Here is a 20,000-nt window from a genome sequence, read left to right as displayed (position 1 = left end):
CTCTCTCTCTCTCTCTCTCTCTCTCTCTAATCCTCTCTCTCTCTATCTATCTCTACCCCTCTCTCTCTCTCATGTTCAGTTTCTCCCCCTCTCTGTATGTCTGTCCTGTTCTCTCTCCCTATTTCTTCCTAACTTCTCTCTCTTTTTACCTGTCTCTCTACTCCCTAGTTTTCTTCCTCTCTTCCTCCCTCTCTCTCTCTCTCTCTCTCTCTCTCTCTCTCTCTCTTGCAGGTCGTAATGGTGTCTTGCCATATGGATACTGGGTTGAAATACTAACCCAATCAACAAACCTTTTCTGACTGACAGACGCATGCGCAGGCACCCACACCACTTCTGCACTCATGCTCACACAGGGGAGTAGTCTGTAGCTGTGACAACAGGTCACTGTTTGAGTCCAAGTACCCAAAGGCCTCTAGGGGTTTGGTGTGTGTGTGTGTGTGTGTGTGTGTGTGTGTGTGTGTGTGTGTGTGTGTGTGTGTGTGTGTGTGTGTGTGTGTGTGTGTGTGTGTGTGTGTCTGTGTGTGTGTGTGTGTGTGTGTGTCTGTCTGTCTGTGTGTGTGCGTGCGTGCGTGCGTACATGTGCGCATATGTTTGTGTGTGTGTGCGCGTGTGTGCGTGTGTGTGCGTGTGCGTGTGTGTGTGTGTCTGGCTGTCATAAGGGCCTTGTTTGTTCGTGTTGGGAGCAGTTAGGATTCCTCAGGTGGGCTTGTCTTAAAGTGGTCTGAACGGCAGGTAGCTGTGCTATTGCCCTATAGACCACTATTTCCTAACAAGGTACGTGTACCACTAGGGGTACACAAGCACACTGTGGGGCTTATGTGGAAAATTGTAATAATAAGAAATGTATGGGGCAAAGTCACATTGAGATATACAGTAGACAAGAGCATGGCTTATTAGGTGTTCATGGTATGACGAAAAGTGTAGGGGTATGCAAGACAAAAAAGGTTGGGAAACACTACTGTAGACCACTATGCTATCTCATCTGAACGCAGTGGAGGATTCATAACCTCCATACGTACATACATAAACACTACCAGTCAAAGGATTTAGATTACCACATTAACCAACCATACTTTTTTTACCAACAAATCTGTGAAAAAAATCAGTTTATTGTGTCCTTGCTCACTGAAAGGAATGCTTAAAACAAATTTCAAGTCAAGTCAAATCTTTTATTGTCACTTTCTTCATATGCACAAGCCATAGGAAAATGAAATTACATTGAAGTAATACATTTGATGTATTCCTATGCAATCAATGTGTGAAAAGGGTTGGCTGCATTCTAGTTAACCAATTTCATTAATGTTTGATTTGGTAATCAAACCTTTTTTCCTATCTGGTTCAATGTAGTATGTCCACAACTTGAACTGGAATAAATGAAAGGGTGATCCTTATGCGATGATCCTTCCTGTTTTTCCTTTGGATTACTTATGACTGCACCTAACCAGCACCTGGAAACTGGCTGTGCATAGGAGCTTCGGTAACACTTTACTTAAAGCCAACATTATAAGCGCATTTATGACAAATTATAACGCACATTATAATTACTTACAACGTATTATGACTACATTCATAATGCTTCATGATGCATTATATTAACAGTTATGAGTAACTATGAATCTAGCTTATAATGCTTTATAAATCTAAGGGTGTCACGAGTGCTCATGACTGGCTATAAACTACAGGCTGCCTGATGGGGCTTATAGTACATTATGAGTACCTATACCCTCAGACCTGGATGATAAACTGTCATAAGGGCTCATACGATGCTATAATGTTTCATGTGAGATCTTAAGTCATCAATGTGTGCTCTAAGTAAAGTGAAGTTCATATAGATGCATCTGTAATGCACTGTATAATGCACATCTATAATGCATCATAATGTACTGTAAGCCCCATCAGGCAGCCTGTAGTTTACCGGTATATCCAGTCATGAGCACTCATAATACCCTTGGATTTATAAAGTATTATAAGCTAGATTCATGGTTATTCATTACTGTGTTAACATAAAGCATCATGAAACGTCATTGGTGTAGTCGTAATGCGTTGTAAGTAATTATAATGTGCATTATAAATTGTTATAAATGCGCTCATAATGCGCTATAGATATGGGCTTCATAGAAAGTGTTACCGGAGCTTCAAATAATAGAGTGTTCTAAAACATTTGACCTCTACTGTATGTATATGTTTGGATGGGGTTAGATATGGATTTGCAGGAATGATAAAATTATTGATTATTCAAAGGTGATGTATCATAATGCATCATAACGGCCCGTACCCACACAGAGAAATTCCGCTCCGCTCTCATTGACTTTGAATGGGTGCGATATCGCGCTTGACAGCGCGGAGGTGAATCGATATCACAGCGGGGCGCGATTTGATATAGGCGAGCTCTCTATATCATGCAAATTTGATGGTCCAATAACCAATCAGATGGGCGTATAGGTAGCAAGGGCGGGAGTTACAAAATTTTTAGAAAAACATGGCAGCGATTTCTGTGATTTCCAGCATCACGTTTTTGCTTAATATAAAGACCCTAAATGCTTATAAATGTCACGACTACCACGGATTGATGTAAAAATGCACCACGAACTTATGTAACACAAATAGGTTACCCCACATTGCCATTTGATCACTCGATGTTTTGAGCTAACCGGGTAAGCTAACGTTTTTTTTTTTTACCCGAACCAGGCAGCTACAAGCTTATTAGACTACTTCTATACTTGTATAATGATGTAACCGGGCTTAAATGTTATCTAGGACACTGTGTTGTGATATTGGGTGAGTAATGTGTGCAAACGATCGTTCGCCGTTGCTATCTCGCTCGATCTACCCGCTGTCTGCCGCGAGACACAGGCCGTGCCGCGAGGCTCGAAAGGCAGGTGAGAAGCGTAGTTAACCCCGAGGAGAATCTAATGGGAGTATCGGTGACCAAACCCCCAGCGCGATATTGCGCGCCGCGGATTCCGCCTGGCAGTTTTCCCAGTGGGTACTAGGCGTAAGCCCTGGCCCAGTTTAACCCCTATATTCATTTTCATAATCAAATCTCATTTGAGACAAGGTTGTAAACTGCATAAAGCTGCTCTGATGCATAGTCATACATTGATGCAAAGGGTTTTATATTTTTACAAGTAGTAAAATTCATCATGGCCTTATCTCCCACAGAGTCTCCATGTTAATCCGCTATTCAAAGGTATCGGTGTCTCTTTGACCTTCTTCAGCAAAAGAATCAACAAAAAGAACTCAAAATATGCATAAATAACTACTCTAAGTAATACTTCAAAACTCAGTGGCTTGAACTAACATCAAAATGGATCGGGACCATATTTACTCAGAACAGTGTTAAATTAACACTGTAAATATTACTGTGTAGTTGTTGCACTGGAAGCATAGCACCGGTAAGTCTGAGGGACCATCTCAGAGCAGAGAGAGAGCAGAGTGAGTGCAGCAGCATATTATACAAGAGTATACACAGACGCAGGCTCTGGCAAAGGTATGCTGAAGTGATGACTGTGTGTGTGTGTGTGTGTGTGTGTGTGTGTGTGTGTGTGTGTGTGTGTGTGTGTGTGTGTGTGTGTGTCAGAGGTATGCTGAGGTAAATTTTATTAGTGTAAACACAATCCGCCGCCATAGCCTGCAGTGAAAGCACACGCGCACACACATGCACACGCACACGCACACGCAGACACACACACACACACACACACACACACACTCAGACAGCACATCTACACAGGGACACAGATATACACAGAGGCTTGTATTAACATTAACTGAAAACTTGCAAATACTAACATACCGACATGCGCTCACTTGCACAAGCCCATACACATATTCCATCCTCACTTACACACACACACCGCACCACAAACACACCACACACATACCACACACACGCACACACGCACGCACGCACGCACGCACGCACGCACGCACGCACACACACACAGACACACACACCATACACACACACGCACACACACACACACACATAACCCCTACACATACACCACACCACACCACACACACACACACACACTCCTGCTCACGTCTGTCAGACTCCAACTTTCCATCGCGGCGCAGCACAGAGCAGCGCTCCCATGTTTGTTCTGGCTTAGGGCTCTATACCTGCACTAAGGCATGCTGGGAAGGGTACGGTACAGAGGGAACACACACTCGTTTTCCCCCTTCTTTCTCTTTCCCCTTTTTTTAATAGGTGTTGCTATTCTCAGAATAATGACTGGCATCTGTCCATCGTGCAGAAACACTAGCCATAGCAGTGCAGAGACAAGTATGGTGCAGAGGGAAACACGTATACGCATGCACGCACGCATGCACACTCACACACACACACACGCGCGCACACACTCACACTCACACGCACATGCACACGCGCACACACACACACACACACACACACACACACACACACACACACACACACACACACACACACTCACACTCGCACGCACACGCACACGCACACACACACAAGGCTGCTGACAGCTATCGCTGGACCCAGGACAAAGTAATCTGAAAGGGCCCCCTACCCAATACTCATACAATGTAAGGGGGACCCAATTCGGGGCCACCATATCTCCCTGGGCCCGGGACAACATACCCCTTTGTCCCCCCCTGTCGGCGGACCTGTACACACACACACACGCACGCACGCACACACACACACACACACACACACACACACACACACACACACACACACACAGACACACACTATTGTGTAGCCGTAGCAGTGTGGAGTGTATAGCTAATAGTGTGCACTGCACACTAGAGGAAAAGCAGTAGCAAAGACATAGCACAGGCAAGCAGAGCACAGCCAAGCAAAGTTGCAGAGGGTGACACTGGGGCAGAGCAATACCAGAGAGAATACAAAAAGAAGAACACAATATCTCTATAGAGCAGGGGTTCCCAGCCTTTTTCAACTTCGGGCCCACTCGAAAGTATCAAAAATGTTTGGGGCCCCCCTCTGACCCAATTAAGAATAAAACTCAAATAAATCAACAGCAACACACACCAAAATGTGATTATTATTTCTAGAAAATGATTTCAAGGCCCACTTGGAATACCTTCAGGGCCCACCAGTGGGCCCCGGCCCATAGTTTGAGAAACACTGCTATAGAGTCTTACCATCTCTGGTGATACTGTGCAACGTACTGTAGCAATAAACTAGCAATACAGTGCCGTGCACTCACACATGCTAGACTAGAGATCAGCACGGTCTGTGTTCTTCACTGAAGAAGATTTTTCGGCCGGTGTTTGAGATTTCCTAGAGGTCCAAAGCATCAAACACACACACACACACAAACACACACACACACACAAACAGCTCGGTGTATACATCCGTTGATGCACAAGACCGCCATGGTAGCTTTCGCTGTGTGTGGTAGCACACATGCACGCAACTCATCACACACACACACACACACACACACAGACACACACACACGCACACACACACACACACACACACACACACACACACACACACACACACACACACACACACACACACACACAGACACACAAACACACTCCTCTCCATGTGAGGTGCCACACACGTATGCCAGTCATCCATCACGTGGGTATATTGGCTGTGCCAACCATCGGTGCCAACATTAGTGTGATAGATATCCACCACCTACATTGCCCCAAGTGGCCTACGCACACATGCGCACGCACGCACGCACGCACGCACATGCGCACACACACACATCTTGAAGCCACGGTCCACCACCTACCTTGACCCAAGAGGGTATGTGCATGAGGGTATGTGCACTAAGTGATTTGCCCACACACACACACACACACACACACACACACACACACACACACACACACACACACACACACACACACGGAAAAAGGTGTGACTACCTGCATCTTATAACTAATTATGCTTAACTAATAATGCATCTTTTATTTTTAGTGTTAGGATTTTTATTTTACCCTCCAAAGTTCCTTCAAGAGGAAGTTTGCAACTTGCAATTTTAGTCATATTACCTTAAACTGTCATTCCGAAAGCAGTACATGAAATAGCCCATTACCGAAAAAAAGAGTTCTCTAGATACTGCCAAAGCCTATAGTCTTGTTTACAAAATTTCAGCGGCCAAACAGGTTTCAGGGTGAGGGTAGTTGACCAATCACATGACTTCACTGGTGGTTTGGAGGACGGGACAGGAAGTTCAATACTTACTTTTTCACTTTTCGGCTAAAATTGGGAAATATGTGCATTTAGCAAAAGCAAGTTTAGCATTTTTCAACTTTGGATGTTCGGATAAGTCATGTACAACTTCTAAAAGATTCGAGGCTTTATCAACAGTAAAACTTACAGACAGACGCTTTAAATTCAAATATGGATTTTTTTACTCTAGATACCAAAGAACCCAAAGGTTTTGCATAGCATTGCATGCTCTTTTACATTAACTTTTACAATATTTAGATCATGTCCCAACTCGCAACAACAATAAAAATGCAAGAAGTTTTTTTCTCACTCCTCATTTTGTCATGATAGTTCCCTAGAGATGCATGGCATACTCAGGGAAGCCGACAGGGTGGGACAAAGGAGTCAGTTGTCCAGGATCCAGAAAGAGAAGGGGCCCAGAATTGGGTCCTCAATATGTTACGTGTGTTGGTTTTTGGGCCCTTTCAGATGTCTTTATCCCGGGCCCAGCCAAACCTATCAGTGGCCTCGGCCATTCTAGTGCTGGAGCATCAGTCGTTCCCATCAAGAATTGGCTATTGTCTTTGGAAAAATAAAATGCAGATGTGCTGTGCTGTGCCCAACCCAATGCATAAATATGCGAGCCCAGTGTCATTCCTATTCTTACGATTGTAGTTTTGTTTCACCCCAGGGAGCAGTCATGCAGCCACATTTTTTTTTCTTTTACTGTAAACCCAAAGATGATGTCAGCATTGTGTTAAGACTTGCCCCACTACAACTGGTGTCCATTTACTTTTATATGAAAATGTCTTTTGTCTCTCGCCACCATGCTTCCCTGCTTTCAGGGCTGGACTGGGATCAAAAAACAGCTCGGGCATTTTTGGCATTGACCTCCCAAACACCCTCACACAGCCCCACTCGCCTACCAGGGATGGCACAAACCGCACAGAAAACCGAAAACCGAAAACGTACAATTCAAACACATACCGAACCGAACCGTGCAATCCGTCGCAAACCGCAATTCATGTACTGCCCAGAAAAATATGTAAAACAGAGATTCTAGGAGTATCTTATCCAGTCTCTCTGATTAAAACATTAGCGTATAAGACCAATCAGAGGATGACACAATTAAAATCACACAATTTTCACATTATAAGCCTATACAAACCATATGTAGGATATTTAGTGGTAATTCCGATTCTATTAGCCAATTGAAAGAGGGCATTTGGAACGCTCAGACAGCGCACATCAGCTGACGACAGTTTAAGTGCAAGCGCAGGTTAGCACAAGAGGCAGTTCTCAGACACATGCAAAAGGTCAAATTCAACTTGCGCATCATCACTTTATAGCTGCCGTTATATAAATATTGTTTAATATTCCCAGTGCACCATTTATCATGAACTAAAAAAAAGAACCATAGAGAACCGAAAACCGTGACCTTGACACTGTGATATGAACCGAACCGTGAATTTTGTGAACCGTACCACCCCTATCGCCTACGATATTAGGAATAGCTCAGTCCACAGTCTATTTTAAAGATGGTACCAATCGGCCAGCCCATCAAAAATGTTAATGTAAAAATAACAGCATCAACCCCTGAGGACTGTCGGCCCACCGGGAAAAAGATGTGTATGCCAGATTATCAATGGTACCTGGTATGATAAGGCTATGGGTCTTGGATTAGCAACACAATATAAATCTCCAGCCTCCTGAAAGCTACCACTGCCAGTAAGAAAAACGAAGGAGATGTTTGTCCAAAAGTTCTTGTCATAAGTTTGTTTGACGCCTAAAGTCGATGATAGAAGAGGAGAGGAATGGAAATTTGCCTGTAGGGTTATTCTTTCCAGGGGAATTTGAGAAAAGATCACACATACGCACACATGCACACATGCGCGCACGCACACACACAGGCACACACACACACACACACACACACACACACACACACACACACACACACACACACACTCATGAGGAAACAATTTTCTTTGTTGAGTGTGTGTCTATCGTTGCCTAGCATACACCTCGTCTATTCTCTGTACTTGCCAGCATTGTCCAATCCTTAACTCTGTGTCAGATAGATAGATATTCCCCCACATCTGTTGTACTGTATGCTGATATACGTATACTGTGTATGTGATTCAACAGCTGTCATATGCCACGCCCAGATCAAAATAAATCATAAATGTTACTCTGTTAATTCAAAACCATTCTGATCACATATGGGGCAGCCAAGGCTCAGTGGTCAGTGACCTTTACATCAGAGTGTTGCAGGTTCAAATCCCACTATCCTGTCTCTTTCTATCCTGTCACTAATTAAGTCTAAAAAGACCAATATACTGTATCTCTCTCTAGGAATAGTGTTGAAGTAAACTCTACAACTTAACTCTAACCCCAACCCAACATCATTCCCCAAACCTAACCCTCCGAGGCACGTGTCACACTTTTTGCACTGTGACAGGAGCCAGCATTGTAACGATGCCTGGGCCAGTTCGATGGTCAGGTGAGTCATGTGACCACAGCACCTGGTGAACGGAACGGTACTCACGTGACCAGTCTCTCCACCATCACTGCTGGACATCTGAATTAGAGCTGATTAAAACCCGGATGATCCGTTTGGAGAGCCGGATCAAGACCTCATCCGGACAGACCGGATGGCTGTCATGCATTGATCCGCCAAAGGCGGGTCAGACGGCATTTCATTAATATGTCAACAAAATGGCAGTTACAGCGCGAGAAATTGTGAAACCGGAATATATCTAGTTGACTACAACAGCCATTCGCTAATCTCTCTAGTATGCTGTTCAGTCACGAACACTCACTGAGTAAAACGGAACCAACTCCCGCCTCGTCATTCATCGAGCCTGTTTGAACCGTCCTGCCTGTTGTGGCCAATTGAGTCACTCCCCTGGTCCGAGTCAGCAGCGGCGCCCTCTGCGACTCTGTGAGACGAATCCTGACTGAGTTGTTGGTCGCAGCGAATCCCCTACGGATCGGATCAACACTTAAGTTTCGTTTTTGCCACGAGTGTGCGAGTCGCAAGGCAACTCGCAGCGGAAGAGAGTGGTCATCTGCTGCTCACCTCCTGTCTATCCCTGCTCAACTAGACTTCTGCTCCCAAATATTTGACTTGTAGTCTTCTTAAATACAAACACACACATTATGTATTGCAAAATCAGGAACATGCCGTTTCACTGCTGTCAAAGCCTCTTCGAGTCGTGGTCGCATGTTTAGTGAGGAGACCCAGGTGGGTCAGATCGCAGCATGAGTTTAGGAACTGTGACGATTCATAAAGTGAGTTTTGTTGATCAAACTGTCTTACTCTTTGATTTATCAACGTGAATTGATAAATGGGACAACAGGCGAGGCACATAGCCACTTAACGGCAGAAACGTTTTAAAAAATTCATTATTATTATTTATTTTTATTTATTTTAAATAAGTGATCCGAGTGATCCGTCTAATCCGGATACCCTCCTTGGAATGATCCAATCAATCCGGACGCCTCAAAGATTCGAGTAAAGCACCTCTATTCTGAATGTGGTGAAAACAACCAATAACCTACCTCTGTGAGGTCCTCATATCAGGGCCAAAATAGCAGTTTCAGTCAGGTATGCCATGCTATGTGGTCAGCTGGAACGCAAACATACAGTGTGAAGTGGATGCAGCAATGTATTTTCCCCACAGTCTATCTCAATCTATCACAAACAAATACAGTATTAGTTTCCTTGTATCAATCAGAACGTGAACAAGTCAAATCAACTAGTGTAACTAACTGTCTTTGAACCAACATTAAAAAGACGCTTAATTGTCTTGAACTTAACTGACAACAGGACAGGGAGAGTAAAATGAAGAGTAGCCAAAAACAATTACAGTTCTGTTGAATCGCTTCAAAACAACAGCCATTACATGATGCATCTCCACCACAAAGACACCTGGACACCTGGATGAGTTGAAGCCATACAGGCCATGGAGCTATCAGGTTTAGACAGAGAATGTTGTATGAGGTCAGACGTGTGGAGATCAGTATATTTTAGATGCAACCATTATGCTTCAGCTTTACAAATCAGTAACATTACTCGTCTTATCTGTGGCAATTATACCAATGTTTTTTTTAGCAAATGTATAAAACAATGTATCATTTTACTGGTTTATTCATCAGCATGTCTTTCCACACCACAAACACCTGGATGTGGTGAAAACACTCACACACTGAACACACTCACCTTGGTGATGTCATCAAGGCCAAATGAAGGTATTATATTACCTAGGCTACAACTTGCTCTGTGGTCACACATCAAAGCACCCTCTCATCGCCATTCTATGCATCCCAAACGTGGGGCCTGCACAATCAGCAGGAAATAAATAAATACGGCATAAATACGGCTTCCATTGTCTGACTGTGGATTCCTTTTTTTTCCTTGAAGCGAAAAGGGGATATTGGCTTGCACACTGTGTGCAGATTTTGTCTATTTGTTTTTGTTTTGTCTAGTTATTGTCTATTGGAATGCCTCTAAAAATGTGCTACTAATATGCTTTAATGTTTTTATTTGTTTATCTTTTTTTTGCTCTAGCCAGACACTGTACAGCACTTTGGTCAGTTTTGCACTGTTTTTTAATGTGCTTTATAAATACAATTTACTTAATGACTTATTCATCATCATCGCAGAGAGGCGATGATGGGGCAGAGAGAGACAGTGAGAGCCAGTGGATTGATGAGAAGAGTAAAGGCAGACAACATGGGGGAGGGGAGGGTGGGTCCGTTGTCCTGGGCCCAGGAAGAGAGGGGAGCTCAGAACTGGGTCCTCATTCCATTATTGCGTACTTGTCCCGAGCCTGGCCAAGGTTATCACCGGCTATGAGGACTGTAAAGACTGTATCACCGTCAACAGGTTAAAAGGTTGAGTCAGGTCGAGTCTCGACGAGTCACACCTAAGGTCTAACAGGTTCAAAGGAGATACATCATCTGGTCTTTGTAATGCTAAGTAGCCTCCTCTATCACCCATCTCCACTCCTGATTGTAGATGGAAGTTGGCCATTTAACTGTGTTAGCTTGACAATCAGAGGAACCTTTAACATACAGTCTGTTGGCCAGAAAATGGGCCATAGGTGATACACAAATAGCAGAGCTAATTAACTATAGGTATTTAATGTCCCAGAGAAAAGCTCTAATCTCCTTATCATGATGTTGTAAGTGAAAGAGATATATTGCAATCCTTTCAAGCATTTGATACTTGATCAGTTTCAACTTGCGACCCATTATCTGAAGAAAACTGAACATCCTGTGATGATAATAAACAATAAAACGAAAATAACCACTGTCTCTGATGGGGAACAAAACAAAAAGCCTATTGGCAGATTGGGTTTCATTTCTTTATAATGGCAAACCAACTATAGCAGACAGCGTATTGTGAAAGATGATGTTCATATGTTTTATAGTAGGCTATAGCAATGATTTAATTCAGGGATTTACTTCAGACATTTAATGTCATAATTTAACTACATAATGGACATCAATTTGCGCATTGGACATTTTGAGCATGGATATGCCCATCAGGACGCATTGCGCATCGACTCACCAGGTGCGATTTGCTATTGGAAGACAACGATCACTGCAAGTTCTTATAATCATCTGAAAAAATCATCTCAAGCCTCAACTTGTTCTTGTACGTCCCCATCGGCGGCGTCGTCCATGGTGTGGTAGTGTGGCTACTACATGTCCCACGATCCTTTGAGCGGCCACACGAGCGCTGTTTGTGCAGTAGGCTACTCCAACAGCCAATGGGAGAGTGCGCAACGGGAGTCTGGCATGTGGCTCCATAGAACAGAGAAAAAAGTGTAGCCCGAAACTTTTGTCGAAGGCATGGAGGAGGTCTCACGGAAACTTTAGGCTCCACACTTTTCTTTAGTTATACACGGAGGAAAACAACCAAAGAACGCTGAGAATTGTGAATCTTTTTCTAGAGAAGAGTCTTACCTCGCGACTTGGGAGTTCGATCGATTTCGGGATTTATCGCCGTGTTTTGGAAAAGGTCGTGTTTTTGGGGAACAAGAGTTGGAATTTTTACCGTGTCGAAAATGTCTCCGCCAGCGCGGCCGCTGAGGGCTGGGAAGTATGTAGTTGTTTGCCTCTTAATATGGCGAGTGGAACTAATACTGGGAAACGAAGAAAAATCACAGTCGTGCCCTTCTCCCTGCACATGTATAGATACTTTGTTGGACTGCGCTCGGCACAAATTGGGGAAAGTTCCTGATAATCTACCGCTTTGGATCGAACAGTTGTAAGTACACACCGTAAATCCCGGGCTGTTTTTTTAATCTTAGGGTTAGTAAACTCACCGGCCTGGTATTTCTCTTCTCGCCTTCATGGTCTTGAAATTGTTTTTTATGTTTGCTATTTGTGTTTCGTGGGTATGCAAAGGTCTCTCTCTCTCTCTTTCACGTTTTAAATAGAATCTTTGTTATGGGAATATCCTCGTTGGGTGTGCTGCGATTTAAATGGTTTTCAACTCGGTGTTGTTTTTTGCGCATGAGCTAGTTTGCGCTTCATATATCGGGCCTGTTCCACACGCTACTGCTGGTCCTAGATTGTTCATTTTACTACAACCCGATTCTCACCTTCAAATCATATGTGCGTTCAAGTTTGTTGATGAATTGTGAGCGCTGAATATTTAGATACAACCTGGAAAGTTTGAAATTAGCTCACTAGCCTGTGTACACACTACGTGAACTCAGCCTACAAAGTTTGGATTTTAACCTTTGTTTAAGCGCAGTCCTGTGATTCATTGTGGCGTTTGTAGTAGTTACACATTTATCCAGAGAACATTGAAATGGCAACATTTGCTATGCGGAACGGTGCGTTAATTGTAGCAAAGAAATGACATTTACATAGCTAGTGGGGGTAGCCTCCTCTCCGCTAAAAGCACGGCAGGGTGCTTTCTCCAACCATGGCCCCCGCTGAATAGGGCTTATCCTTGCGGGGATCTACTGCTGTCGTAAAACAAGAAGGCCAAGATTTTGCATCTCAATCCGCCTTTTGTCATTAAAGAAGGGGGCCCCAACCCCATGTCATTTTATACCATATACAAAAGTAGTTTGGTGACATTTACGCGGGTCTTATAGACTTCATTAAAGCATTAAAGGGCTGACTTCTGACTTTTTGTCTGTTGAGTTTTTTCTTTGAAATAAATGAATAATGTTATGCAATAATGGTTGCCAAATGCATATGGTTTACACTTTTGGTATTGTTTTTTTTTTTTTTTTACTACTTTCCAGTGGGTCCTTAGGGTGAAATGACACTGAAATGTGTGTGACATTGTTATAATACGATATCTGACAATAACACAACACAGAAAGTGTGTTGATTGCTCACTGCTCTGAGAGTGGGGTAATTTCACTTGGGCCATTTGTGTTCAAAATCTTTTTGTTTTTATCATGTAGACATACATGTTTTGCATGAGTTGTTGTCTCTGTGCTGTTTTTTTCCCAATCTGGAACTGTTTTCCTTCCTTGCATCTCTCTCGTGGTCTTACTTTAAATTTCTCCTTTTTTCTTTGCCACTTACACACCTCACTTTCCACACATGCACATCCAAACAGAAATCTCTGCCTCATCTCACACACACACACACACACACACACACACACACACACACACACACACACACACACACACACACACACACACACACACACACACACACACACACGTGAGTGAGGGAGAGAATTCCAGGCAAGGGAGGTATAAATTCTTGGCGCTGTGGCCTGCTAATTTACAAGCGTTTTCTCGGGCAAATCTTAGGGACGAGAGAGAGAGAACAGAAAAAAAAGAGAGAGAATGAGAGCGATAAGGCAAATGAGAGAGAGAGAGAGAGAGAGACAGAGAGAGAGAGAGAGAGAGAGAGAGAGAGAGAGAGAGAGAGAGAGAGAGAGAGAGAGAGAGAGAGAGAGAGAGAGAGAGAGAGAGAGAGAGAGAGAGAGGAGCAACAGGGAGACGGACAGAGTGAGAGAGACTAGTGGGACGAACAGGGGGGAAAGAAAGAGATTGAGCAGCTAACGAGTGTGGGCCCTTTTGTTTGGCACGGGCCCCGATACACTAGTGCTGAATCTGCAGCTGCACGCACACGCACACACACACACACACCCTTTGACATGGGAATGGTTAAGGCAGTGGTGGGGAGCCGTAGGCGGGGGGGCACATGTGGGGGGTTATGGATAGATTGAGGGAGGTGGGGAAGAGAGAAGTTAAGTTCAGTTGTGATTTATTTGATGGGAACAGATGCATAATACTGGAAAAGACATGCAGTTGTGTGTGTGTGTGTGCGTGTGCGTGTGCGTGTGCGTGTGTGTGTGACAGAATAGACAAAGTGTGTGCTCTTCAACAATACACACACACACGCGGAAGCGATCTTTGTGTGTGTGTGTGTGTGTGTGTGTGTGTGTGTGTGTGTGTGTGTGTGTGTGTGTGTGCCTTGTATCCCTGTGTGTAGGAACGGGAGGATAATGAGAAGTCCTGTTAAATCTCCGACACGAGGAAATGGGGGTGTAAAAAGTCTCTGAGGCACTGGTCCGCACTCCTGTCCCTCTCCCCCTTCCTCCTCTAGCTCCATATTAGTTTGTTTCTCTCGCTCGTGCAAACCACAAACATTCCCTTTTTTGGGATCTATAGCACACAATATGTTCACCTCTTCTCTTGTGTAATGGTGTACACACACACACACACACACACACACACACACACACACACACACACACACACACACACACACACACACACACACCCACACCCACACCCAGTGGGGCCTACAACTGAAATGCTATAACTGCGTGACTGTGTAGATAACGTCAAAAAAGAGCTAAAGGCCACAATGTTGGTTAATCACACACATGCGCGCGCACACACACACGCGCGCACACACACACGCACACACGCACGCACGCACGCACACACACACGCACGCACACACACACACACGCGCGCACACACACACACACACACGCTACATCATCTATTAGCTCAAGTGTTTCATACCTACCCCACTTGAGAGCACAGACGCGCATAATCTTATCACTACAAAGAGCACAGATAGTCTGGGCTTCTCGCAAGCCAATGCAATGCACATGTACACCGTCGTGTGTGTGTGTGTGTGTGTGTGTGTGTGTGTGTGTGTGTGTGTGTGTGTGTGTGTGTGTGTGTGTGTGTGTGTGGGATAGGAGGCAACACGCAACACACACACACTCACACACACACTCACACACACACACTCACACACACACACACACACACACACACACACACACACACACACACACACACACACACAGACTAAGGTCAGATAGTCAAAAAGGCCCAGGAGAGTTGTGTGTGTGTGTGTGTATTTATCTGATGGAGCGCGTGTTGGGGGAGCCAAAGGAGGAAGTGGCGGTGTTTAGAAGAGCTCACTCTTATCGCCTCTCTGTGTGCAGCACTCCACACCACTCCAGACACACACACACACATACACACACACACACACAGCCTAGTCATGCCGCTTAGATGGCGGATATCCACACTGTGTGTGTGTGTGTGTGTGTGTGTGTGTGTGTGTGTGTGTGTGTGTGTGTGTGTGTGTGTGTGTGTGTGTGTGTGTGTGTGTGTGTGTGTGTGTTGGAGACGACCAAATCACTGTCTATTGTAGCAGTTTATACGTGTCCGTCTGCAGCCTGCCAGTCACAACTGTGAGCTTAAATGAACAGAAATCAGAACATTAACACCACGTGATGTTTTCAATTAGAAGTGAACAGAATCGGGGCAAAAAAATAATAAGAAACTCTTTTTCTAGTAAACCATTCTTAAATCAAAGTATGAATTGGAATGGCTCTTCAATTCAGTGTAGTAAGCTAGTTTTACACAATTACCTATGATGCACACTAAATTCTCATTTTTTTCAGTATTTTGAATACTGTTTTGTCCTTGCATGTCATGCCATTTTGCTGTGGCTACATGTACCTCAGCAACTGGTGTAGTAAACTGTATGTGATGAATCATAGTTGCATTGAGTGTGTCAATGGCTGTGAGGGAGATCCCATCACATGAGAGAGAGAGAGAGAGAGAGAGAGAGAGAGAGAGAGAGAGAGAGAGCACAGGGAGAGAGGCACAGGGAGAGAGGCACAGATTGAGAGAAAGGGAGAGAGAGATGGAGCGAGAGAGAGAGAGAGAGAGAGAGAGAGAGAGAAATTGAGAAAGAGAGAGAGAGATTGAGAGAGATTGAGAGAGAGAGAGAGAGAGAGAGAGGCAGGCACAGGGAGAGAGGCACAGATTGAGAGAAAGGAAGAGAGGGAGAGAGAGAGGCACAGATTGAGAGAAAGTGAGAGAGGGAGAGACAGAGATTGATTGAGAGAAAGGAAGAGAGGGAGAGAGAGAGATTGATTGAGAGAAAGGAAGAGAGAGAGAGAGAGATTGATTGAGAGAAAGGAAGAGAGAGAGAGAGAGAGAGAGATTGATTGAGAGAAAGGAGGAGAGGGAGAGAGAGATTGAGAGAAAGGAGGAGAGGGAGAGGGAGAAAGCGACATGTTATTGTGCGGGGCCCAGGCCCCCTGCCGGGCTGCACACCAAATCAGGCGTCATGCCTTGCTGCTCCCAAGGCCTTCTCAGGGCAGTGAAAGTAGTGTGTGTGTGTGTGTGTGTGTCTGTGTGTTCAGTCCACTCCAGTGCATGAGGCCCATGCATTGCTTACAGTGCTGTAGTTGTGCTGTGGGGGGCTGGGGGCAGCTAGAGCCAATAAAAAAAGAGAAGAGAGAAAAAAAAACATATGGCTGGTGTTGAAGCACAAAACCAGGCCCTCGCTGCAGAACTAGAGCAGAGAACACACACACACACACACACACACACACACACACACACACACACACACACACACACACACACACACACACACACACACACACAGGAGAGGAGAGTACAGTAACCGTACAGGGGCAGCAGAAGTGATTGTGCCAGAGAAGGAGGGAAGAGGAGAAAGCAGAGAAGAAAGGGAGGGAGAGAGAGAGGGAGGGAGAGAGGGAGGAATTGGAGGGAAGGGGAAGAAATCAAAGGCTTTGGTGCTCATGCTCGCTCCCACATTGTGAATAGATTACGAGTCTTTCACACACACACACACACATACACACATACATACACACACACACACACACACACATACACACACACACACACACACACACACACACACACACACACACACACACACACACACACACACACACACTGGAGTCACTCTCACACCATAAACTCACACTCTCACATTCCCTTTTCCTTTCCCTCTCCTCCTCCTCTTTTCTCTGCCTCCCTCCCTCCCTCCCTCCTGTGTGTGTGTGTGTGTGTGTGTGTGTGTGTGTGTGTGTGTGTGTGTGTGTGTGTGTGTGTGTGTGTGTGTGTGTGTGTGTGTGTGTGTGTGTGTGTGTGTGTGTGTGTGTGTGTGTGTGTGTGTGTGTGTGTGTGTAATGGTTTCCAGATGGGGTACTGGGCCTAGCACGAGTGTCTGGGTCTAGCACCAGTGTGTGTGTGTGTGTGTGCGCGCTCAGTATGGTGGGATGGTGAATGGCTGCGTCAGTAACTCCACACTTTTATGGAGGCCTGTATTGAGCTCTCTCTCTCTCTCTCTCTCTCTCTCTCTCTTTCTTTTTCTTTTTTGCTTTGTTTCTCATCTTTGTTCCTCTCTCTGTTCTCTTGATCTCTTTTATGCCTGCCTTTCCTTGTTTTGCGTTTTCATTTGCAATTACTTTGCAACTACTTGCTTCTTGCCTTAGCTCGACTGTACCCCCTTCTCTCTCTCTCTCTCTCTCCCCCCCTCTCTCTCTCTCTCTCTCTCTCTCTCTCTCTCTCTCTCGCTTTCTCTCCCTCTCTCTCTCCCTGCCTGTGCCTTCATGTCACTCTATCATTTCTCATTTGCTGTTCTTATCTTGTTTTCTCTCACTTCCAAGACCTAAAGACTCTCCTCAACCTCTTGCCATGTCTGTTCGGACTTTCTGCGCCCCGACCTCCCCTCATACTCTATTGTCACACGCTCCCTTTTCTCTGTGCCACTGTTTTTTTTCTTTTCAATCTTTTTTCCGTCTTGTCAGCACAGCCCCAAGTCTGACGTAGCAGGACAGACACACACAAAACACTCCACCCACCCATCCCAGTCCCACTTTACTTCTTGGGGCAAATTCCCACCAATTCCCACCATTGTACCCCATTCCCACCATAGTACCCAATTCGCACCATAGTACACAATTCCCACCACAGTTTTCAATTCCCCCCTCAGCAGTCAGTTCCCACCTCAGCACTACTCAATTCTCACCAACAGCGCTCTGTTCCCTTCATAATAAACACTTCCCACACCATAGTAGTCCCCTCTCACCACAGTACACAATCCAGCCACAACAGGCCAGTCATCAATCCTATCAGTAGACCAGTCACCATCATTACCACTGTGCTCTTCTCCCATCATCACCCTAGCATTCACACCCACCTGGACACTCCGCCACTCCAATTCTCTGAAGCTGCTGAACCCTTGCATGCTTCCAGTACTTTAGTTCTGTCACCACCACCACAACACAGTCCTCACTACCATACTACTGCACTAATACTCCACCCCAATTCACTAAACACTGGACCCTTTGCAGACTTATTTTGTGTGTACACCAAAGGCAAAGAAGGTAGAGAATGCGCACACGTCAGTAGTACAGGTGCTGGACAAAATAAAGTAACTGAAATAAATGATGGAAGTCCGCCACACTGTTAATGCTCCCAGTGATCTATTTGCACGACATTTCGGACCTTCGTCCTTTTTCAAGGTCCGAAACGTCGTGCAAATAAATCACTGGGAGCATTAACAGTGTTGTGTACACCAAAGGCGACCAGAGAGACGGAAGTCATTATTTGTCTATGGAGGTTCTCTATGGCAACCAGTTCAGCGATTATTAGCCAGCTAATAATATGATCATGAGCTATGATACGGTTCGGGCGAAAACCAATTGGAATGTTTGTGTCTTTGAATGTCCCAGGCCGACGAGCCAGGGTCGTTGTGTGATTACCTCGGCTACTTTGTCGCTTTGGTCATTTCTGATGTACACATATACTTTACTCTGTACACTCACAGTCTCTGTCCTCATCACCCCGGCCAGGTCTCCGCTACAATCCCAGCACACAAACTCATCGCCCCACCAGGGGTGTAACAAAATAATCAATATGTATCGATGCATTAATCCTACGACCACCGATCGAATCGAATTGGGGGGAAAAATGGAATGGAATCATATCGTATCGTGGGGCATTCTTATTATTATGCTAATGCTGCCCATTTACTTCCAGTGATTATGCTAAGCTATGCTAATAATTCTGATCCAATAAATCTGAGTACTGAAAACACTGAGAAGAAAATGATATGCACATTCATGAATAATGCTTGGAAATACAGCAAATATGTGAAAATCAAAAAAGGGTGGACTGTTCCTTTAAGTATCAAAAATAATCGAATCGCTTTAGGTTATCAATATCGAATCGTATCGTCATGGAAGCTGTGATTTACAGCCCTACGCCCCACCAGCCCAGTCCACTGAAATCTACTCCAATTCTCTATCTCCGCCACCCCAATGCACTGCTCTCTACCATACTACACAACAATCATCGCCCCAGCACCCCAGTCCACTGACGCTGAACCCTTGCAGGCTCGCTCCACTTATGTGGCGGGCTGCTTCATGTCCACATTTCAACAGGAGATTGCCTGCCCGCCTTATGTGGACTTCTGTTACTGCTGCCGTGTGTGTGTGTGTGTGTGTGTGTGCACGCACATGTAAGAC

At 44.9% G+C, this 20,000-nt stretch overlaps 1 protein-coding gene across 1 annotated transcript in view; it reads left to right on the top strand.

Annotated features, from left to right (window-relative positions):
* Positions 1-12,033: 12,033 nt before the first annotated feature.
* The window catches only part of LOC134463962 (leucine-rich repeats and immunoglobulin-like domains protein 3), a 40,583-nt gene continuing 32,616 nt past the window's right edge, over positions 12,034-20,000 (top strand). Inside the window, exon 1 of the mRNA XM_063217349.1 lies at positions 12,034-12,458. Coding sequence (XP_063073419.1) covers positions 12,256-12,458 — 203 coding nt within the window. The 5' untranslated portion in view covers positions 12,034-12,255. The remainder of the gene's footprint in view (positions 12,459-20,000) is intronic.

Source organism: Engraulis encrasicolus, chromosome 15, assembly GCF_034702125.1.
Source record: "Engraulis encrasicolus isolate BLACKSEA-1 chromosome 15, IST_EnEncr_1.0, whole genome shotgun sequence".
Taxonomy (NCBI): Eukaryota; Metazoa; Chordata; class Actinopteri; order Clupeiformes; family Engraulidae; genus Engraulis; species Engraulis encrasicolus.
This window is presented reverse-complemented; position numbering and strand designations above follow the sequence as displayed.